This window comes from Anabrus simplex, chromosome 8, assembly GCF_040414725.1.
Source record: "Anabrus simplex isolate iqAnaSimp1 chromosome 8, ASM4041472v1, whole genome shotgun sequence".
Lineage (NCBI taxonomy): Eukaryota > Metazoa > Arthropoda > Insecta > Orthoptera > Tettigoniidae > Anabrus > Anabrus simplex.
Genome location: NC_090272.1, coordinates 95,921,596 through 95,946,260, shown reverse-complemented (window position 1 = coordinate 95,946,260; position 24,665 = coordinate 95,921,596). Strand labels below are relative to the sequence as shown.

Genomic DNA, 24,665 nt, shown 5'->3' with positions numbered 1-24,665 from the left:
TTTAGATACAAAGCTTAAATTCTTACTACTGAAATGAGTAATTCAAGATGGTGGCTGTTTAAAATATATATGTTGATATACTAGTGTATAATAAAAAATGGAGTCATTCCTGAATTTGTACTTTTTTGCTGTGGCCCACATCCTCACTTCACCGATCTCTCTGGCCTAAGATGGAGCCTCGGCCTGCAGGAAACTTTCAAATTCATATTAGCCAATGACGCGACTACCGCCGATCTACTCATCCGCTCTATTTGCAACAATGGATTAATCAAGTGTATGTAAATTGTAAGTGTTCTGTTACTGAAGGAATGAACGTTCCCTTTTGATTCGCTAGATATTTTTCGTCTTAAGTCATTACCTTTTTGTTTTATTTTGTGCTTAGTTTTGAAATTCCTTTGTTGAATAAATAACTTTGTTTTAAATTTATTTTGCTTAATTTGTTCTGAGAGGATGATTACCTAGTTGTACTTCCTCTTGAAACAAAAATCCCCACCACCGCCATTAGTCTGCAGCATTTTGTCTCTTGTTGCTCAGGGCTTTACGCAAGTAAATTGCGAACTGTTAATTTTCTGGTGATTGTGGCAGCAGTGTTCTCTCTGACCTTACTAACGTAACCTAGATAGCTGCTGTTTGAATTATATTAATGCGCATTGCACCGTACATATAACACATCAAAACGGTACAAGGGAGAGAAACAAACACTTACCTTCGGAAGCAATAGGAGTAAGCTCAAGGTCGTAGACAATTTAAAAAAAGCACTGACAGTGCTGCATTGATGCAAAGAAACGAAAACCAACAGTTTCTAGGCAAGAAAACTTTAATTCCAAGTTAAAAATTGTTTGAAAGAACAATGGAGAACAAACTAAATTACTTTTAAAAGGCAATAAAATGTTGAATATCTCTACGTGGTTTTAAAACACAAAATGTGAATCAATTTAAGTTGGCTTGAGATAAAATGTTGATTGATTTAAAATAGTTTGAGAGCCAATAAAATACAAATCAATTCATACTGGTTTTAACATAAAATAAAATGTTCACCTCTATGCAACAGAAATTGAATACAAGATCTTAAGTAAAGAAAAACACTAGCCTGCAAAAACTTTTTTGTGCAGTGAACGTAGAATTCAAGAAAAAAAATATTTTTGGAGTATCATGTCTGGTTTAGTGGCAATTTTACAAAATGTTATTTTGTTTTTATGTAAAATTGATGATACTTAGTATTTATTAAATTAGATATATTGATGTAAATTGGAGCTTGCAAAACGTAATCATACTTTGCATGCATTAAATACACATAAATGCTGCTTTGTAAGAAAGTAGGTGGTAATGTAATGTATGACATTTGTGAAACTAAAGCATTAAGTGCCTATTTAGTTTTGACTGTACAGTTGCTTTTAAGTTAATATAGCAGATGTCATGGGATAGTCACCTAATAGTGTGTGGGGCCTCCTCTGGCCCTGCGAACTGCAGTGAGACCCCGTGGAAGTGAGTCCACAAGCCCCTGGTAGTCCTCTGGAGACAGCTGACACCAAATCATTTGCAGAGCGGCCACCAATGCTGGTCTGTTGGTGGATGAGGATCCATGGCACGGAGCCTGCGTTCCAGGACATCCGACATATTCTCGATAGGGTTCATATTGGTGCTCCTGGGTAGCCATGGCAGTCGTTGGACCTCCACTGCATGTTCCTGGAACCATTCCCGGGTGATGTGGCGGCACGTTATCTTGAAACACTGCAGAACCGTCTTGGCGCTGGAAGGCCAAAAATGGGTGGAGATGGTCTCCGATACTGCGCATCATTCAAAGTCTCTTCCGGAACTAGGGGACCATTCTATACCAGGAAAATGCACCCGAGACCATAACACACACCAGCGCCCTGGACCACACCTTCGAGGCAGGCGGGATCCATCGCTTCATGTAGTCTGCGCCATACACGGTGCCTCCCGTCGGCATGGTGCCGTTAAAATTTTGATTCGTCTGACCATATCACGCCATTGTTCCAGTGTTCATCCCTGGTGACTGGAGAGTCGTTGTGCCCGATGACGTGTGGTTAACAGTGGCACCCATGTGCGGCGCCGGCTCCCATACCCCATAGAACCTATGTTCCTACAGATTGTCCACTGGGAGACGTGTCTAGCACGGCCTGTGTTGAATTGAGCCGCGATTTGTTGCAGGGTTGCCGGTCTGTCACTATTGACAGTCCGTCTCAGATGTCGCCGGTCACGGTCGTCGAGGGTGGCTGGGCGGCCGGTCGTTTGTCTTTTGTGGACGGTGACACCCGCATTCAACCATTCACGATACACCCTGGACCCAGCTGATCGTGTGAAGCCAAATTCCTGCAGCACTTCCGTAATCGCACTTTCCATCCGTTGGGCACCGACCACCATACCCCGTTCGAACGGTGTCAGCCCACGACGTTCCATGTTACACCTGTTACGTGCACAGCCTTTGCTCACAAGGTCTCCTATACAACTGCCGCTGGCACGGGGGCGTGTTGCACAGGCAACACACCTGCGCATCAGTGCTCCGCTATCCCATGACATTTGTGCAGTCAGTGTAAATTCCTTAACAAATGATGTTTTAGCTAGGAAAATTCCAACAAGTATTTACAACTTTAAGTTTTATACTCGTAATTCCTAGGTTTGTTTCAGTGATGAATCAACTTTTGAGGTGTCAAGCGAGAAATCTCGGTTTGTAAGAAGAGGGTCTATTGAAACGTAGGAGAAGAATTGCGTCCAGCGAACAGTAAAACATCCTACCAAGGTCATGATTTCGTCAGTGATAAGTGGAAAGGGAATGGGACGTCTTCAGATTGTGGAGGGTGTAATGCGTCAGGATCAGTACAGACAAATACTTGAAAAGAGACTGATCCCACAGTTGGAATGGTTTAGTGAATGTGAACAAGATGGGGCTCAATGCCACACAGCAAATTCTATTAAAGCTTTTCAGAAAGGGAAAGAAATTTCCTCTTTTGGACTGGTCTGGTAATTCACCAGACTGAGTGTGGCATTGTCTGAAACGTGAAATTTGTAAAGTGTGTATCACTACCAAGTTTCAACTACTTGAATGGTTTATATTTCATTGGAACCATAATGAAAAGTTGTCAGCAGCAGCTTCATCTTGCATTACAAGTATGCCTCGCAGCGTGCAAGCAGCCATAGAAGCTAAGGGTGGACTGACCAAACATTAGAATTGCAGTCTTAAAACTGTGTACGACATCGTAAATTAAACATACTGTAATGCTATCCATCTGTGAAAGTGTAATATTCTGTTAAGTCCGTTAATATAACATTTTGTTAGAAAAATGATTTCTTTGTGTGTAATAAAGTGGCCAGGTACTGTAAAAATGGTTGAATCTCTATGTAGTGTTATTCGAATGTTCTTCAGTGTTCAGGAGAGGTACAAACTTGGAATCCTGAAACATTGTGCAATGTTAGTTCATGTTATTTTCGACAAATTGTATATTCCTAAATATTTACTTACTAGGCAATTTTTTTTCACAGCACCTTAAACTTTAAATCTAAACATAAAAAATTAATTTAAAGACTTCTGTCAAAATGTCTTGAAGTATATATCTTGTATTGATGTTGCAAATAATGCACAAACCTTCCTCCTTAAAATGCTATTTCATTCATAAAGATGTGCCTAGTAAGTGACTAATATTTTTATAAAAGAGAACAAAACTTTGTTTCCACCTATTCAATACTTTAAAATCAATTATAAAATTAGGATCTCATCCCTATTTTAATGCTAAATTACACAACCCAGCATTTTCAAACTTTCTTTTTGCGGCAGGAGGTGTGATAGGTGATCTTCACTAATTTTGGGTCGCTGAACACGAATCCGTTGTCAGTTTCCACGTATCACATCACATTTTCTCGCAATAGGTATATCAAAATAAGAGATAGACCTGAATATTGCATATGAAACGTACTGAAAAATGTTGATAATTTTGGAAATATTTCTAATTTTTTGTATAATATATATTTTGAAATAGTTGAATGTCTTGAATTATTGTATACAATGAATAATTGAGTATAAAATTACAATAAACTATTCAGCATTTATTGTAATATAATACTGATTTACACAAAACACAAACAACTCTGAGGCAATGGAAGCAATTTATTTTGACAAACACGATTTACAAGCAAACAATGTAACTTTCATTCAGTATCTTTATGAATTCATAAATGTGAACAAAACTTTAAGTCCTAGATGTCCCCTTGGAATGAACGCTTGGCTGCCCAGCGTCTGACTGCATCAAGTTTGTCTTTTTTCAAACACCAACAGTGGTCGGCCATCATTGGTTCATCCCACGTCCCCTGATATCTTCTTTCTGCCTCCTTGGAACCTCTCTCCCATCTCTTTGCTAACAGCCCCCAGATTTTCCGGAAAGTGATCGAGAGGAGAATGAAGAAAGTGCAGCTTCAGACTCCTTCTACACCCCAACTCTTTCATATCATTCGACATCGTTTTCGCCATTGTTTTGTGTTGTTCATCCTTCACATTTCCTACGAACTTCATTATGACGTCTCTTATTGAATTTCATGCAGCGAGTTCCACGGCATTCATCGTCTGTTCAAAGTTTCTGTCCTTCAGAAGTTTTCTAATTTGTGGTCCATTAAAATGCCTTTCTTGACTTTTGCATCAGATAAATGTGGAAATTTGCTTCCAGTGTACTTGAAACACGGGCTACTTTTGTCCAAGACCTTAAACTGCTTCACTATTCCCAGTTTGATTAGTAGTGGTTGCAAATAATAGTAGCTTAAGTAAGGCATCATTTGTAACATTTTTCACACCAGGTGTCAAAACTTGTCTCTTCGGCCAGGAAGGTGTGGACCAGTGTTTGTTCCTAGCTCTGCTGTCCCATTCACATAAATAACAAGGGAATTTAGTGTAGCCTGCTTGTTGTCCTAATAGAATACCACATATCTTCAAGTCACTACCCACATCCCACCGGTGCTCATGATAATTGATTTTATCTAAAACAGTTGCATTGTGATATAATTTTCTCTTAGTGAAATGGAATGTGCCACAGGAATGGAAGCTAGAATGTTTCTGTTATTAAGTAGTACAGCCTTTAAGCTAACAGCAGATTCGTTATTACAAAGCAGCACTGTGCCACAATGACACATTTTCAGACAGTAAATGGCAAATAACACGAAAACTAGAAGTGATACAACAGAACCAACGACATTTCTGAAATCAGGAGACCTTATTTACTTAAAATCACATATCAGATGCTTTGCCGCAAAAATCATGCTGGGTAGTGTTATTAAAAACATAGGACATACAATGTCACAAGTTAGTCTTGTATAAATACATTTACGATCTGTTAAAATTGTTGAATATCTTAAAATTATTTGTTGGAATACACATTAAAATATTTTTGTTACTATTGGCGTGAGCTTTACCACACGTACCTTATGGATATAAAAACTTAGTGTACTCTCAAAACAGCTGAGTTTAGGCGTGACTAACATTACTTTCGTCCGTAAATTAACAAAATGAAGAACACTGTTGATTATAGGTTATAAATTTGTCGTACTTGAAATATTTAACATACAATTTTTCAAATTCACGACTTGCTTGTAGACTTTAACAGTATAGAGCAATTATACAAACATTAGCTAGAACTGTGAAATGGTGAGTCTAGTTTTGATGATAAGCAAGTGGTACCTTCATCGAATTTTACGAAAGTAAGTTTGTTGACATCTCGGTAACAGGAAGATATTATTGTTAATATATGTTGGATGGTTTAAAAGTTGAAGAAACTAATGTTGAAGGATCAGCACTTACCCTTTCTACTTCTGCCTGCATTTACATTAGTGCACTCAGTTGTTTGACGACTACTTGCGCTCCTCGTGTTGTATGTGTCTCTTCGTATCTGCGGGGCATTAAGAGGGGAGGTAACAGAGGGCGGCGCTCTAGCGAATGACGTGATTCTTGGAGGGCAATGTTCAGATCTTGTGTGGAGTGTTTGTATATTCGTAGATTGGCTATTATTATTATTATTATTATTATTCAGGATAAAATTGTTTCAGTTTTGTGCTATTGAATTCGAATATTTGTATTAACTTCGGAATTTGTTCTGTTAATGGGTTTTTTATTTCTGTTTCGTCGTTCAGGTTTTTATTTTTATTGAAGTATTTTTGTAGGTAGATTCGTATGTTCTCTAGCTCATTCATTAATTTTCTTTATTGACCTTTCTGATTATTTTTAAATCTTTTTCTGTTGTGGAAAAATGGTGTCCTTTTTCTTGCATGTGATTACTCATCGTAAAAAATTTTATGTTTAGCTGTATTTACATGTTCCAAATATCTAGTTATAGTACTTCTGCCAGTTTGGCAAACGTAAGAAAAACCACAATCTGAACAATTAGCTTAATGATTCCTGAACTTTGGCATTTATTGCGTGGATTTGCACTATTGTGGTTGAAAAATTTATTTCTGTTTGTATTTTGTGTTCTAAATGCAATATTGATATGCAGTTTTTTGATCGGATTCGTGATTTGGTATACTGCTGGGTTGGTGAATGTAAATGTTGCGAATTTAGGTTTTTCCGTTTTGATCGGAATAAGGCTAGTGGCTAGTTTAGATTTCACTCTATTGATGATTTTGTTGACCACATCTATATTATAACCGTTGACTGAAGCTAAGTCTTGTATAAATTGAATTTCTTTCTTTAAACTATTTTCAGAAAGTGGCATTTTGAAGGCTCTGTATATTACACTAAAAAAAAAAGCGGCTTGTTTCTGTGATTTTGGGTGTAGGGAATCTTTATTAATAGCTATTGGGACGTAAGATGGCTTTCTATAAATCTGAAAGTTAAATTTATTTTCTGTTCGTGTTATTGTAATATCTAAAAAATTTAACGAATGATTTTCTTCCTCAGTAAATTCTACTCTTTGGTCTAGATTATTTAAAAAGTTTATTATCAATGTCATTAAGTTTGCTATCTATTATAACAAAGGTATTGTCTAAACCATAAACATAGTCCTTTTATGCGTTTATTTTGCTGTGCTCTACATGATCCATGTAACTATTTGCTAAAATTCCTGACGTGGGGTCACCCATCCCAAACACATCTGTTTGTAAGTTGTCGTTGAATGTGAAATAGTTGTTTAAAACAAAATTTAAAAGATTTATAAACTCTTGTATTTTGTACGTACTTAACTTGCCCTGTTTAGGTAGATTAGATTTGATGATTTCAATGGTTTCTTTAATAGGTATGCTTGGATACATATTTGTTATATTATAAGAACATATCCTCTGATGTGGTTGTAAGATGAAACTATTTAATTTTTCGCAAAATTCATTTGAATTGTTTATCATTGAATTGCTGTTAAATTTGTAATGTTTCTTTAAAAATTGGTGTAAAAATGTTTATATTCTACAAGTAGGACTCCCTCTACTATTGATTTTCTAACAGGCATATTTGCTTTGTGGATTTTAGGTAGAGCTTTAGCTGTGGGTAATTTGGGATTCATATTAATCATTTTTTGATACTCTTGTTCATTTATTAGAAAAGTAGAATTTTTAAGTACATTCTTTAGATTTTTCTGAATTTTATAGGGTCTTTGTTGGATATTACATAATTATCAAAAAAATGTTTCTGTTTTGCTAATGTAATCATGTTTGTTTAAAAGAACTCTAGTTTCACCTTTGTCTGCTTTAGTTACTATAACATTGTTATTTTTATTCTCCTCTTTTAACTGACTTTCAATACGGAAAAATGAGGATAGTATCCTGTAATATTTTTATTCCGACACGTAATTCTCTACATTCGCCTGGCACTACAGACTTTACTGCATGGCACTTGTACGGTTAATAACTCTTTAGTTCTGCTTATTCTTTTTTTAAATCTCAATGTGTTCTGTTCTCTTTTTTAGTTATGGCTAATTCTTTAGAACTTGAATTCTCAAAATTCTCAGATTACTACTATATTTACCACTGTTTAGCTGTTCTGTAAAACAGCTAAAATTAGTAACTGTAGTTTTCTAACGTATCTCTCCTCTCTAGTTGTATGTGGAAAATAATTTACAAGGGATACTTTGTTCTTGCATTTTAAAATGTATTGATGTCCAAGATATCAATTTATAATCTTAGCACTTAAATTTCAAAATTTGTGGTAATGCAACATTCTCTTTTTCATAGGTTGCATTTTTGCGAAACATTGTCTGGACACTGTCTAATTTGTGCAGAAATAAGAATCCAGCACCACCTTTTGATAAAGTAAGGGCATGTTTACCAGCTTTGAACAGGCTCCTTTTTTATGAAGATAATGATGTGCTTGGTAAGTATATTGCAGTAATGCTGTGTTAATTTATCTATGTTCAATATATCCAAATTAACTCAAACTTGAAGTATTTGAGTTGTGAAACTCTTGTGTAAGTGTAGATATATTTTGTTGATTGTTGCCATTTTTGTAATGGTTTACTTGCCGTACAGTGGCAAATTCTTTTTTTAGTATCCAGGTCATGAATGGCAGTTATTGCAGCAAAAGTGGTAGCAAACTGGCATATATGCTGGTTTCTCACAAAGGTTTCCAAATCCTGACTAAAATGTGGGGATTTATAAAACGTCTCCCCACTGAATAGGTCATTGACTATGCATGATAAGTCTCTTAACTCTTTTCTCTCTCAGATGCACATACCCTCTTACTGGTATGGAGAGTTTCCTGGGCGAGATATGGCACGAAGAGAGTCGGCTGTGCAGTTAAGGGCCCGCAGTTGTGAGCTTGCATTCTGCTGATAGTTTGTTCAAACCCCACTGTCAGCTGCCCTGAATGGTTTTCTGTGGTTCCCAATTTTCACACCGGGCAAATACTGGGGCTGTACCTGGCTGTGGCTGCTTCAAACTCCTAGTCCCTTCCTATCCCATGGTCGCCATAAGACCTATCTGTGCCTGTGCGGTGTAAAGTCAATTGTAAAAATAAAATATAAGAAAAGAGATAAATGTAGCAATGGAAGCTTTGGACACTGAGGGGCTATGGTTGAGATTTCAAAAATCTCATGGTCTTCCTTCCATTCTGTTCCACTACTGTCAGTGTCCTGAAATATACTTTAGATCCAGGGATGGATGCAATATTGGTTTTTCATCTGATTGAAATGTTATAAATTTTAAATTTTCACCATTTTTAATTGGTTAAATTGTAATAATATGAGCATTATGCTCTTTAATATTTATATACAGTACCTCTTACACGATCAAAACTACAGATAAGTTACTCAAGATTGTTTCAGTGAGATCTGGTGGTGGTGATGATTGTTTAACACTAATCAGACGGAAAAATGGAAGGGACCCGATACTTCGAAAAATGAAGAAATGGGCCACGAAAGGCATGAAAATAAGACTCCCTAGCCCTCGCAAACCTAATAGCGTCGGGGTCGGAAAAGAACAAGTGGGGCGTCTAGTATCAAAACCGGCGAAGTCACTCAAGGTATATTTTTCAATATGGATGAAAAACCTGTAGAGGCAAAGCAGTGATGGTCAGAAAATTTTTTTTTTAAAGTTATATCCTTAATGGTTTAATATTTAAGTTCCGCTGTTTTGAGAAATCTAACTCATAATTAACCCATCTTTTTTGTTAATTTAAATTTTGACTTGGCTGTTTTTGTTGCAATTTTGTACAATTTCAGTCTGCTTTTGTGAAACTGTATTCTTTTTAAATTCCAAACGCTTGTGAAAAAAGCAATTAAATGAAAATAAATTGACATTTTGATTACTTTTAATTGCACTTAAAAAAAGCATTTCAGCATAAATGAGATAATAATAAACGAAGAATAGCATCATAAAGCTGAGGAGAATACAAAATAGGGTTTCTCTCGCTGAAAGTTTATAGTTTACTTAGATCTTGAACACAGTAAAATAAAATGATCGTCAATAATAATCACTTACGTTAATAGAATCATTATTAATATAGGTACTGTTTAAACATACTACGTAATATTGTTGTTCAAAGTCTTCAATTTGCTCTCATTTATAATACAATATCAGTCATTTCTCGTGGACTATTGAAGCAGACTTCAGAGACGGTGTTGGAATTCTCATGACCAACGAAAGCTCTTTCACTTGCTAATATTACAGTTTTATAAAACTGCAGTGCTGGAAGATTTCTGACGCTATATTATTATTATTATTATTATTATTATTATTACTATGGTTTTTAATGTGATTTAGAACACACACTCACACAAACATGCATAGTTAGATCATCTTATTTTCTTCTCAAATGTCCTCATTTGAATTCTTTTTTAATCTCGAAAAATGAAACATGGAAACCCTTATTTTAGGTTTGACAGTTCTGCGAGGCTAATTTCTGAAAAGACATAAACGTAAAATTAACCTAACTGCTTCAAGAATCGAACGAGAAACTTCGATAATCTGTAGTAAAATAAAATTAAATATTAAATTAAATATTATTCTTACCGCTCTCGTTTTCGTTGTGATTTCCACTGTGACGTATCTCTTGTTCTCTTTCTGGGGGTTTCATTTATTGTTTCCATTATGTGGCACAAGGTATGAAAGCAAGTTTTTCAGTTCACCACTCGGAACAATATCCACGTTACAGCACACAATAATGACAAAATACGAGCACACCGGAAATAGGATTGCTTTGGCGCCAATGACAGTAAGAAGCCCGCGAATACGTAAATCAGTGTTGCAAAACAAACAAAAGACAAAATGTTGGGACTTCAAAGAACATACATTACAAGGAACGATTTTGCCTACTTACTTCTACTTCAAATTGATAACCTTAACTCATTTTCGTAAATTTTGTGACTTGGCCGGTTTTGATACTAGACGCCTCAAGTGTTGACCAAGGGAGGTCTGATAGGATAGATGAAAGTGAGGATCCTGGCACAAGTGGAAGCAATGCCAGGACTCAGCTGAGGGCCCCGTGGTCGCCAACCCACGCTCCAAAGTTCAGAGCCCGTGGGGCCCCTTTTAGTCGCCTCTTACGACAGGCAGGGTATACCGTTGGTGTTATTCTACCGCCCCCACCCACAGAGGGTTTTCGGTGAGATCCCTTTTTTTACAATGATGTTCACCGTGAGACTTAATCTCCTAGGTTTAGTTTTTAGTTCTTGTGAAAATGCAGATACACTGGCACATTTTTATGCACTCTTTCTTAAAGTGTCTATAGCGTCCCATTTCACCCAATGGCGCAATGATGTGGTATGTCAAATTATTCAGGCGTCCAGGATTTTGAAGCGGGCATTGGAAGTTGCTGTGATTAGAATTTTTAACACCTAACCCTGACATCTATAGAATTCTCATTACTGTGTGGCATATCTATATAAAGAAGCCAGCAGTTGTTTACTGTGGCACTTATAGGGAATGATGATCAATTCTCTTTCTGCCTTAAAGAAATTTCAATTAAGTTTGTTGTTGCTAAGATCATCAAAGTAGTATTCTTCGTCGCTAGTGTCTCTCGGTGTAAACAGCAACTTCCAGAAGCTTGTATGCATCAGGCTCTATTATAGTTAATACAATCTACAGTCGGTCTACGTACTGAGATACAAATCAGAAATGGCCTCCTTCTAACCCCCTAGTTCTGTTTTATGGAACATGTCAAGACAATATATTTATAGAATAAACAATCGTTGGAAAAATAAAGGCTTTATTCCCTTGCGGTTTTGCAGTATCAAATTTGCTAAAGTGATTATGAATCTGATGTGGCATGGTTCGCAATTCACCACAATCCGCTACCGAACGGTGCAGACTTCAGTATTGCGAGACTTGGTTTAGTCATTGGTCTGATTTGTTTAGACCATTGGTGTTGTCAAGCAAAGGTGGTCAGGGTGCATACACACACAAGTTACAGCTGCAAAGTGGTTTGGAGGCCTCTGATTAGAGATGGGCACTATCGACTGAACCACTAGACTAGTCGGACGATAGTCTCTTCGAGCTATAGATTGATTAGTCAAATGATTTGTCGAACAAAAGTATTCATTACTTCCTGTCAAGCAGACGGAATAGACGAATGATTTCAGTCGAACGGAAGTATTTGTTACGCCCTGTCCAGAAGGGGAATAGCCTAATTTCAGTCGAATGGAAGTATTCATTTCAAATAAGTAGTCAGTCTTTCCATGAAAAACATTGAAAATTTTCAAGTCGAAACTCTCCGTATCTAAAGTGGGGAGCCGTACTTTTATGAATTTGAATTTTAATACAATTTACCAATAATTAGAAATCGTTTGTATAGGCACCCATTAAAACAAAAAATGTTATATTGAGTGATTTACAAATTTATTCAGACGGACCCACATTCACAGCCGAGAAGTCCACTCCACATTAGGAATAAGAAGCTGCACACACACACAGATCGCAGGTTTGTATTCCATTCAATGACAGCGGATGCCATATTTTTAATGTAGTTTTCCATGTGGTTTTCTACGTTCATTCCTGGCAAATGCCACAGTAGTACTGTACCTTGAGCGCATACCCCAATCCCAAACTTAGTCACACTATCAAGGAACTCTGTTACACTGGTTAAGATCAGATTTACGCACTCGTCCATATGCGGGGCTAATAAATAGAGATGCCTTAATATGAATCTTACCAATGGCCTCTTTTGGTGCTAACTGTACAGTGAAACGTAGAAAAACGGTGAGGCTGTATTCCCGAACAATGATGTGTAAAACTTGTTGCTGTAGTATGCATCGAGGATATATACGAGAATAGCTGATGAGATTACAACTGTATTTGCTAGATTGACGTAATTCTTCTTTTATGACCACATAGGATCGCTTTAGTCGGTCAATTGTTGAAGTCTCTTTGAACGGATTGTTTGGGCTTTGCGGTCCTCCCAGTACTTCTTCAGACGCTCTGATCTTCGTGCCCTTTCCTCAGTTGAAAATAAGCACTAAATTCTGCACCTCGGAGTCTCCAAAAACCGTAAATGTAGTTAGTAGGACGTGCAGCCAGTAACATGATTTAGACAAAATGCAAACACCACCATCGAGCAGTCGAATAAAATTTTAAGTGTGCTACTGGTAGGTTAGGCTAATTATGAAAATGAATTTACTGTACAATTCACATAATTATAAACCTGCGTCCAGCAGTTTAGAAGCTAGTGTTTGAATTGCTGTTTCAAGTCGTCCTATTCCTCTTCTTATTAAATTTTCAGCCTCGTGTACATGTTAATGATGGCATCTTGAAATGAGTTTTGTAGAGTAGATGATTTTATTTTTGGTGGCATTCAGATATTTTTTCTTAGACATCTGAAAATATAATGCCAATATAATTGGTCCGCTATTGGACATAATAAATTTTCTAGCTAACTCATTCCTGGTTGCCAGCGTTTCGCCCCAGTGCACTAAGTTGGGCTCATCGGTTCGTAAATAGCACACCCACCAAAACTCATGGCTAGTGTATACAGTGGAGGCCACTGCGTAAGTTACTTGGAGACACCGGCAGTGCCAGTGCACTATGAGAGACGTTCTAATTACCAAATTACCAAAAGTAAATGCCTGCCTGGCCAGCAGACGATAATAAATGTTGAGTCTCATGGGGAACCTGAAATATTTGTCCCGAATGAGTAAATTTATAATACCAACATAAATAAGAATAAACATTTCCTATGGGAATATGGTTCCTCTCCACTTTCTCTGGTCTTTCTACCATTGCTCCTCAAACACTGTCCCAGTCCAGGATTCGTTAAATAATACTGAGTTGGTTTGTGCCTTTCCATCTCAATCATGGTCGTCCATGGCCTCTTCTTCCTTGCATTTGCATTTCCATCCCCTTTTTGGCATTCTTTAATCACTCGTTGGCTTTGTGCCCAAACCTTCTTAGTTGGCAGTTCTCTATTGTCATTCATGTTTTCCACTCCAATTTCTTCCCGAATTTTCTCATTCCTTATTTTCTCTTCTATTCTTCTGTACCATACTCCTCAAGAATTTCATTTTGGGTGCCTGTATTACAGTAGACTCTCATCCTTTGTCATTGTCCAAGTTTCTGCTCTGTAAGTTATGGGTACGTAATCCATCCTGTACATAGTTTCCTTTGCTTCCATTCGAACATCTTTGTTCGATAACATGTTTCTTTCACTGGTAGAAACAGCTTCCAGCTTGAATCCTCTTACTAATCTCAGCGTCCAGGCGAGCATTCACCATTAATTCACTCCCCAGGTATTTGAATGTGTCTACTACTTCCAGGGGCTTGTCTGCAAGTCTAATCTGACCTTTCCCTTGTTTCTCCCCACTTTTCTTCACTTATTTCAATCCACATTCTTTGATTTTTCCCATTCATGATATCCAACTGTTCTTGAATATTCATGTCCTCTTCTGCCCAAACCACAATACCATCTGCAAATATCTTCCTTTCTCTTCTTCCATATGTTGCTTTTGCTGTTCTCATGCCATGAATTACTATTTAAACAGTATTGGCAATAGAACACTTCCCTGTCTGAACCCACTAGTGATTTTGAACCAACTTGTCCTCCGAACTTGTGTTTGCACGCAACATCATTCCTTGTACATTGCCATGAACATTTTTATTAATGTCCGTCCAATTCCTTTTTGCACCAGACTGTCCCAAACTTTAGTCCTGGTAACACTTGTCACATGCCTTTTCAATGTCATCATCACCATATCATTACCATACTTCCATTGCTTTTCCATTAGTTGTCTTGTAATGAAAATGGGCTCTATTGTTGACCTTCCACTTCTGAAACTAAACTGATTTTCCTGTATCTAATTTTCAACCCTCAACCATATCCTACTTTCCAGTATCCTCTCCATTATTTTAGCAACAAGGGATATCAGAGTAATTCCCCTGTAATTCTTTAGTAATTTTTTATCGCCTTCCTTGAAAATTGCTACATTTCCTTTTTGCCAATCCTCAGGGACCTCCTTATTCCCCCATTCACTCTGAGAACAGCTGGAGCTGTAGGCCTGCAGTGGACATTTTGACTTAAATTACGTATTTTATCCTACTCGAACTAGATTATTAAATCCCATAAATTGTCACTTTTATGAAAGATATTGTAAAACGGCTTTCAATGCTTCTTCAGTAATTTGAGGAAAATTGGACGGCTATGGTTCATGAAAATATTTTGGTTTTGAACCTTCAGATTCTAAAAAGAAAAATTAAAGGCACCCTTCAGTGAAGTGCCATATTTGGGCCTATTCTGAAGGCATATTGTCTTGAGATATTTGTTTTATCATCTCCCTTTATGTAAATAGGGTTTTCTTGGCGGGTCATTTCATCCCTGATCTTGTATATATATTGCCTGTCTGTATGTGTCATTTTGGACTTACACCACGGAGGGCGGATCCATCTCTGGGACACTCGCCTGCTCTTGGTTCTACTGTGGCCGAACCCTGTGCTTTTAATTTTTAGTACCACCCGGGATTGTTTTTATGTCTTTTCACGAGAGTTTAATCCCGATGTAAACATGGTATATCCACGCCTCCGCCAAAGATAGTTGTGATTCAGAGCGTGTAGTACCGACCTCCACCCCGTCAACGTCTTGTTCGGGCGTACTGAGCTGCGCGTCACGTACGACAAAAGTGCGAAGATATGAACTACTGAATAAACTAACCTGGATTCTGTTTACTTAGCTTATTAAACACATTCACAGTGCACTGCCTATGGTCACTTCTGAGCCGTTTTCTTCTTTTGTGCTTCACTATACGCAATGGTCCTACTTCTTGCTCCATTTCTCTCACTATGAATACTGACACTGACTGCTGTTGCAAGATGCAAAACCTTATCTCCACGCTGTTCAGCTTGGGACTTTCCCTCACTACGAGACTACGTCCTGTATTACACAATGCCTTGTGCCTTCATTTCTTGTTATTTAATCATTATTTTGTTAAAAGAAAAAACATGTATATACCGGTATAGATGGCAACCATACTTTAATTTGATTACGTACTGTTCCAAACTCTCTAAATGCAATTAAATTAATACGATGTGCTACTTTTCTTCGAGCTCGCATACAGTCCAATGAGTGCGACGGTTGTTTCTCCAATGAACTACGTCTATGTCCATGTGCATAGGCAAGGTGCTCTGCCTATTTGTTTATATTAGGTTTAAACTCTCGTGAAAAGTGGTATAACAGGCTGTTTTACTGAATTTCTTGCGTGCACATAAGAAGTTTCCTGTTCATTTCTCCTCTTAAAAAGCATTTCTTTGGAGCTTTGCTTCCAAAGTCTGTTTGTCTTTTCTTGTATTCATCTTTCTTACCTTATGCTACACTTACAACTTTAAATCTGAACATGTTTTTAAATAACATCCCCTATAGGAGTGAAGCTGGCAAGCAGGAAGGATTCCATTAGGGGTTGAGAAGAAATAAGTGTAGAACAACTGGAAGACCCCAACTCTGGAGGCAGCAAAGTTTGAAAATGGGGAATTGTCCTGTGGTTTCTTTGGACTTGCCTAGTTTCTTCTTTTTGCTGTTGTCATGTCATGTTTATTCTGTTGTGTTGCTACTTCTTAGTATAAATTATTGGATTTCACTTGTTGAACATTACTAAACATAATTAAATCAGCTGTAGGTTCATATATGTAGTACTGTATTCATCATGTATGTTTAAAAAAAAAATTTCTTTTAGCTGATACATGTTGGACATTGTCATACCTTACCGATGGTGACAATGACAAGATTCAAGCAGTTTTGGACACTGGTGTTGTTCCTCGTCTAGTTGAACTACTAGACTCAAAAGAAGTCACTGTTCTAACACCTGCATTGCGTGCTGTTGGTAATATTGTCACAGGAAATGATTCTCAGGTACAGTTGGCTTGGTTTCTACAACCTGTTTAATATAGTCTTTATATGAACTTTTGAGTGCACACTTTGTTGCTATTCTGAACTGTGTTCAGTTTTGTAAGCCTGTATAGTTAGGTCTATAGCACCAAATTTAATATAAACCTGTTTTAAGATGATGTGGGAAGTGAGAAAGATCCAGCATAATTCTAATATTGCTTTAAGAGGCTCAACAAATTGTTAATGCACTAGTGTTAATTATTGCTTGGTCTTCATTCTCTCTTTTATCCAAATATATATTAAAAAAACCTTTAAAAGAAATTAATTTAAAAATAAGGTGCTTGTTGACTTTTTGTCTTTTCAACACAGTCGGAATGTTTTGTTATATTTGTGGAGGGATATATCATCCTAATTCTGCTGAACTTCAGTTGAGCTATATCATTTTGTTTGGCCCAGCTCTTGCCAGATCAGAGTGTTGATGGCACTTCTCCACCATTGCCTCTTCTATTCCAGCCCAATCTTTTTGTTGTGCTGTTGACAGCCCTTCCATCCTGCTCTGGGCCTCCCTCTTACCCTCTTACCTTCCAATTCGTGCTTTGGTATCCTTTCCTCCTCCATCGTCATAACATGTCCAAACCATCTCAATTTGTCTCCATCCTATCCCTGTTCTACCCCTGTCTCTGTTCTGACCTCAACATTTCTTATTCTGTCCCTCCTTGACTTCTCTAAAATTTATGTACCTAGATAGACTGGCCCTATCTTCCTGAACGGTTAGAACACACCAATCCATTATTTTTCCTCACCAGGCAAATGCTTGGGCTGTACCTTAACAAAGGCCACGACCGATCCCTTCCCACTCCTAGGCCTTCCCTATCCCATCATCGCCGTAAGACCTATCTGTATTACATGTAATATAATTTTTGATCCGTATTGATGATATTTGATTAGAATAATAACGGTAAGTTATTTATTAAATTGACCACCTAATCAATACAATAAGTCATTGTCTTGTATGATTTACATTGATCTATTAACTGTCAATGGTACAGATTTTTCCTAGTATGAAGACATCATCAGCCATTGTCGTAACCTTGGAATAAAAATAAGCACTTGATTAACATTTAAGATGAAATTAATTTTAAAAATTTTCAAGAGACTTAAACTAAAATTAACATTAAAAAATAACAATGTTGGTTTGAAATTTTTTTTTTTTTTAGAATGTGAAAATTTACAAAGGTGAAAGTATTAAAATTATTGACATTAAAATGCTGCTATTACAAGTAAAATGGACAAAGCAACAGACTGTGATGAACAAGTAAGATTGCTATAAAATTAAGTTGAGCGATTGGCGGTTACAATTAGACTCTGGCGAGAATGCCCATCGGTCATTTATTCAAAAAGTAATATTGAGAAAATAATGTTGAAGGTTAGTCGAGATCACTGTATTCCTTCCTAGAAAGGAATACTTTTTGAATAAAGGGCTGATCGTCATTCTCGTTAGTCTAATTGTAACCGCCAATCGCTCAACTTGATTTTATAGCAATCTTACTACTTGTTCATTCGTCTGTTGCTTTGTCCATTTTACTTGTAATAGCAGCCTTTTAATGGCAATAATTTTAATACTTTAACCTTTGTAATTTTTCACATTGTAAACAACAACAAAAAATTTAAACCAACATTGTGATTTTTTAATGTTAATCTGAGTTTCTCTTCAAGATTATAAAAATGAATTTCATCTTATATGTTAATCAAGTGCTTTTTATTCCGAGGTTAAGACAATGGCTGATAATGCCTTCATACTAGGCGAAACATGTACCATTTTTAGTTAATAGATCAATGCAAGTCATCCAAGACAGTGACTTACTGTATTGATTAGGTGGTCAATTTAATAAATAACTTACTGTTATTATTCTAATCAAGACCTATCTGTGTCGGTGTGGCGTAAAGCTAATGGCAACAACCGTTCTTTTGATTGGGGTGGGGGTTTTTTCCTGTAAATACGAAACGATAAACTCAAGCAACAAAACTATTGTGAATCGCCTGCTATCGGCAGAAAGGATGTGCGATTGTAGGAAATTGCATTAGGCAATTGGAAACAGTTCACTGGCAGTGTCTACACTCACAAAGAATACAGTAATAATAAAATGTGGGCGTAACTAAAACTTTGGATTTGACTAGTTATGCATGGTTGACAGGCCAGAAATTGGGTTAAGTGCACCACAAAATCGTTCCTGGTTTGTGGTGCTCTAAATCCAATATTTACAAAGAAAAATATATAGTGCTGTTAACTACGGTGTGAAGTACTCACATAACTATTGTAAGTTGGATATAATCCAGGATGGAATCATTGATATCCTGATAAAATGCCCACACACCATTCTATTTGACTTGGTTTGAAACCACCGATATAAAATATAAAATTATTCTATCATGGTAGCAAACGTGAAAATTAAGTTCCAGCAATAACTATTTTTAACATCATCCTCGTTAGGCAGGCACTGATGTCGTTCTTTTCTGAATTGAGTCAGTGGTGCGCTGTTTATCTGGATTTCTGTAAGCTATCGAAATAAAATCTATTACATCCATTGCATTCACAACATTTTCTGCGGCATTGCTCTTAAAGGCGACACTGTCCAGTACCGATAAGGCTGTTGCTGAACCTTTAGCTGGCGAGCGCATAAGAAGACACTTCTTTTCCGATGTTTCGTCTGCATGAGATTCCACTTCCGTTAGCTCACACAGGTCAGCTGAGTCACATGACGTACCATCCATTATTGGTACTTGCTTCAGTGCACACAGTCTTCGAAAGTTTCTTCCAACTCCAACTGCTGTTGCAAATCAGCTAGTCCCCGTTATCGGCATCGGCTGTTTTTTCTTTATCATTCGTAAAGAACCTGCCCTTCCGGAAACAGTTCTTTATAACAGATGGTGTTGCAGTGCCACAGCTTCTCCATATAGCATCCTTGACATTCCACTTCCTGATATCAGAGTGGGGCACATTTGATACCTCTCTTACTAAAAAAAACAATGGGCAGTTTCCAAAACGCAAGTTTCGTGCAGTAATCCCTTGATCGATTGGTTGCATGTGGCAGGTAGTGTTTGCCAGCAAGTACGAGAGGTGGATTTTTTAAAGTTCCAATCCATTATGGTTGTCGGCAGCGCATCAATCCAGAATAAGAATAATATTGCAGTTTTTACGCGACATCTTTTTTTCCAAACAGAGCAACCATTCACGGAACCAATTTCCTATCATCCAAGCCTTTTTAGAATGCCTATAATCAGAAGCAAAATTTTTCACACCCTTAAAACAGCAGTGATTTGCGAACTTGCCTATATCAAGGGGGCGTAATCTCTCACTGCAATCTGCATTACAGCACAGTATCACTAACTCTATCCTCGAAATCTTTTCCGCTGTGATAAGCCTCCCCTTTCATGGCAAGTTATTTTTGGTTGGCCATTAAGAGAGTAGCTGTCTCGTGAACAGCGAATACCACCTTGGGTGCGTAATTCGCTAAAATCGTTGCAACTTATTTCTGCCATTCGTTAATACTTCCTGTGTCAATACTTGCATTTTCTCCATTCACCGCCTGCCGAGTGACATGCCGTTCTTTGAATCGTTGCAGGAAGTCCAATCCGTGCATCAATGCCAGTTTGTTGGCCTTACCTGTTATTAAGGACCATCCACCAGAATATTATTTAAACGGGCTTGATGAAACCTAACTAATCTACTTCCGCGTGCCTTTCTCCCCGAATTTGCCTCTGATCATTCATCTTAGCTTCGATTCTAGATTTTTCAGAACGTCGAAAATGTTAAATAGCGCTATTCCCTACAGTTGGGCTATTTCAATTTTAGATTTTTTCTTGTCAGCTTCTTGGATGATCCTAAATTTCTCTATCGTCTTTGCCGATTGTCGTCTCTCCAGTCTTTGTAAACAAATTTGGACTCTACGAAACTTGAGCAAAATTAACTCCGTGGCCGTACCGTACATGTACCTCACGACAATAAGGCTCCTTGACAGTGCCATCAAAAAAAAAAGTGACAAGGAGGCAGCAATATAAGTTTTAATTCTAAAAGACTCGAGTAGGGCCAACCTATTCTGGCGCATATGCGACTGAGACACGGGATAGTTTCTAATTGTCGTTAATTGACATCTACAACGACTTTGTTACCTGCTGTACCAGATTACAGTACTGATTTTGAATGATATAGTTTAAAGGCCTCGTGAGAACTTCTACTTACATATTAACCGTATTTAGAATTAACCCATCAAAATAACCCGTGCCATTTAGTTCAGATACATGTGTTTTGAATTAGTTTTTACTGTACTAACCATTCATTCTTTGTTCTCTTATCACCACTGTTTTGCTCTTCTCCACAACTGATTTTCATACCATATTTCTCGAGTGTCTAAAAGCTTATAGTTCGATTTGCACTTCTGTATTAATGACTCCCCATATCAGTCTGCAAACTGTGTTTCCCCTCCATATCTTTTGTTTTCTTTAGAAATTCATCCATAAAACCATTATAAACCTAAGTGAAGACACTGCACTTCTCTCTTAATCCAATTTGGTTTCTAAACCAATCGGTTCTCCCCACTGGATTCTGGACATAATTGAAACAATTGTTATACATTGCGTTTACTAGTTCCCTTGATTGCCTTCTTTACCCTTATTTTTCTAAGCTTTCCCATACATTTTCTGTATTAACACTATAAATGCCTTCTCTTGATCAAGGAATACAATCATCAGATCTTTTCCACATTTGCACTGTTTATCCATCAGTAAACTTATGGTAAATGTTGGGTCAGTTGTTGACCTGCCCTATCAATCCATACTGCTCTTCTAAGTTTTTTTCCATGCTTCTTCTCATCCTCCTCTGTATTATTCTCTCCAATATTTTGGCTACATGTCACAAGACTGTAATATTTGTCCTCTGCCACAATTTTCCCGCATCGATCCATCTCTCTGTACCAGTAACTGACACGCACTCATTGACTCGTGTAATTGAGCATGAGGGTTTTGCAGGGCGTGTGCGGTCTTAGGTTAGGAGATTGTACACAGAGGGAGTAAAAGATTACAGAATAATTAACTTCATGGTTATTACATCCCTATGCACATACCTTCTTTTTTTTTTTTTCCTAGTACACAACAGTACAAACATTCAAACCAGGAATTTCTGCAGAATGGTTTTAAAAGAAAGGCTGTCATAGCCCAATATTAAATGTCCGCCTAAGTGGATGAGGCTAATGGCGGTATCTGCTGTTCAATATTTAAGGTGTCTGCTTAAATGAGGCTTATTTAACCCATGTCCTATAAAATAAAATATATTCTGTGAAATACTGTCCGTATAGAGAGGTGTCCGCTGTATCTTACTTCCGGAGGTAATTCATGAATGTCAGAATCTATTAGTAGATAAGATTTACATAAGTTGCACTGTTGTTTGATACTTTGAAGCCTATATTAACTGCAAGAAATAACATTTTTTACGGTAGAGAAATCTACTACTGATCGTTCGGATACATTTAACACACCCTCTAATTGCTCTGGCAATTCTCTGAAGCTGTGTTGTCATTTAGCATCTGAGCTAAGACTGTTTAGTCTTCAACTAAGCTTGTCGCTTTGATTTTTCTTTCACACTCTAACACCTTCACACTTAGGTCTTACGGTTAGTTACACATCTGCCTGTATTTAGCAAACGTCTGGAAAACTCATTATGTAACACAGCTTCAGGTCATTCAGTAGGTACTCGCACAACTTAATGAGAATGTCTGCTTGCTTAATTTTCCAAACCTCTCCGGATTGTTTTTGATATCATCCCAGCACTTCAGCCAAGAGCAGAAAGAACACAAATACTTGAACCTGCTTTATAAGTAACTCTGTTCTGCGTAATTCGTATTTGTACGTACTTTTGCTTTAGTTCATGGCAAAATGAAATTTAAAAGGATGTTAATTATACCTTATATATACGTAGTCCGTTTATACATAATTCGCTGTTATACGTATTAAGTGTCGGTGAAATATAGCTGAATTTTGCGTAATTGTAATGAACCCTTTTTTTTTTAAAGAAACTACCTGTATTTACGAAGTTCTTTGTTAGCGTAGGCGGAAGTAGAGCGGTTGCGTTTCGGTGCTGAAACAGAACAGTTTCGCCAAGTGACATTGTTGACCCTTACTTACTGGCGGCTTAAAGTCCAACCGAGCGAGTCCCCTTCGCTCTCTATCTCGCTCCTCCTCTACCTTCGTTTTTTACCTTCACATTGCTGCCAAAGATTAAGATGCATTACAAGCAAAGTGGGCAGTTTCGGTGTGGAAACAAAAGAAAATGCAGTAAATTTGTTTGAATATCAGAATTTCTTTCGTGGGAACGGAGAAGTAAAAATGTCCCTGGTGCCGGTGTCTAGTGTTCACTGCTGAACAACGGTTTTGTCATTCAGTTGTTTTGATTAGCCATGGAGAACAGGAAAAGGAAAAATTACACCCTAGATGAAAGTCCAATTCATACGAGAAGTGGATGCTAATCCACACAAAACAAACTGAAATTGCTTCAGATTTAGGGATTGCTTATACCACGCTATGTATAGTCATCAGTAGAAGAAATGCTATTTTGGATGAGTTCTTAAAACTGGGTTCAAAATCAGCAAAGCGCAGCAAGAAGGAAGGTACGTAGATTTGGAGAAAGCACTTTTCACATGGTTCCAGCAAAAGCAGGCTGCAGCCCTACCAATTAGTGGCAGCATGCTGAAGGCAAAGGCGATAGATTTCACTAAAATGATCAGTATCACTACTGATTTCAAGGCTTCATCAGGAAGGTTCTAAGAATTTAAAGATAGTCATGGAATCACAGGGAGGACGATTTGCAGAGACTCAAAAGCTGTGCAGCACTGGAAAGACAAGTTCTGCGGGATGTCGTAAGCGATTATCAGTCTCCAAACATCTACAGTTGTGATGAGACCGGCCTGTTCTACAATCTTCTTCCTAATAAAACATTGGCTGAAAATGGTGTCATGCCATGGAGGGAAGAAAAGTAAAATTTGCGTAACATTACTTCTCGCCACCAAGGCAGATGGATCTGACAAACTTCCTCCACTTGTGATAGGAAAATTGAAGAATCCGAGGTGTTTTAAGGGTGGGAAAACATAATTTACAGAATATGAATCCAACAAATTCTTCAATGACTGTGCTTCTAATGGAACAAGTGGTTGAAAAACTGGACATAAAAATGAAAAAGAAACACAAGATCCTTCTTATGGATCGATGTGCAGCACATCCACCTCAAGTCGTCCTGGTGAATGTCCGAGGGGAAATTTTCCCTCCTAACTGTACCAGTGTTCTACAACTGCTTGATTTGGGCATCATTGCAAATTTCAAAGTGCATTATAGAAAAATGCTGGTTCAACATGTAATAACACTGAGTGATACAGTAAATGAACCTCTCCCCATTGATTTGCTACAAGCCATGGACTTTATTTCGACTGCCTGGAAGCAGGTGCCATTCTCCAGTCAGCAAATGTATTCAAATGTGGTGTCTTACTAGAAGAGGCTGCCTCTAATAATGATTATGGAGACGAAGTCTTGTCTGGCAATGAGCTAACGCTACTGGAGGGTGTAGAATTTGATACTTCTGTGCATTTCGATGATAACCTGGCTGTATGTGGAAACCTACCGGATGAAGAGTTTATTGCTGATGTATGCCAACAATGCAGTGGTGATGGACCACTTACAAGCGGTAGTGACGGTGATGAAGATTGAGTTAAATACTTGAATCTTGAAATGCCTGAACTGAGTGAAGTGTTCAGTGCAATCGATGTTTTTAGGCGTTACATCAGTGTGAAATGTTATAGTAAAAATGCTTTGAATTCATTACTAACTTTGCGAAAGGAAGTATATACTCCTAATGCAAGAAAAGTGAAACAAACTATCTGATTTCTTTAGGGCTGGATCAAGT

At 37.5% G+C, this 24,665-nt stretch overlaps 1 protein-coding gene across 1 annotated transcript in view; it reads left to right on the top strand.

Moving 5' to 3' along the window:
• Pen (Pendulin) overlaps positions 1–24,665 on the top strand; it is an 83,495-nt gene that overhangs the window by 33,855 nt on the left and 24,975 nt on the right. Inside the window, exons 6-7 of the mRNA XM_067152381.2 lie at positions 8,158–8,296; positions 16,569–16,744. Coding sequence (XP_067008482.1) covers positions 8,158–8,296; positions 16,569–16,744 — 315 coding nt within the window. The remainder of the gene's footprint in view (positions 1–8,157; positions 8,297–16,568; positions 16,745–24,665) is intronic.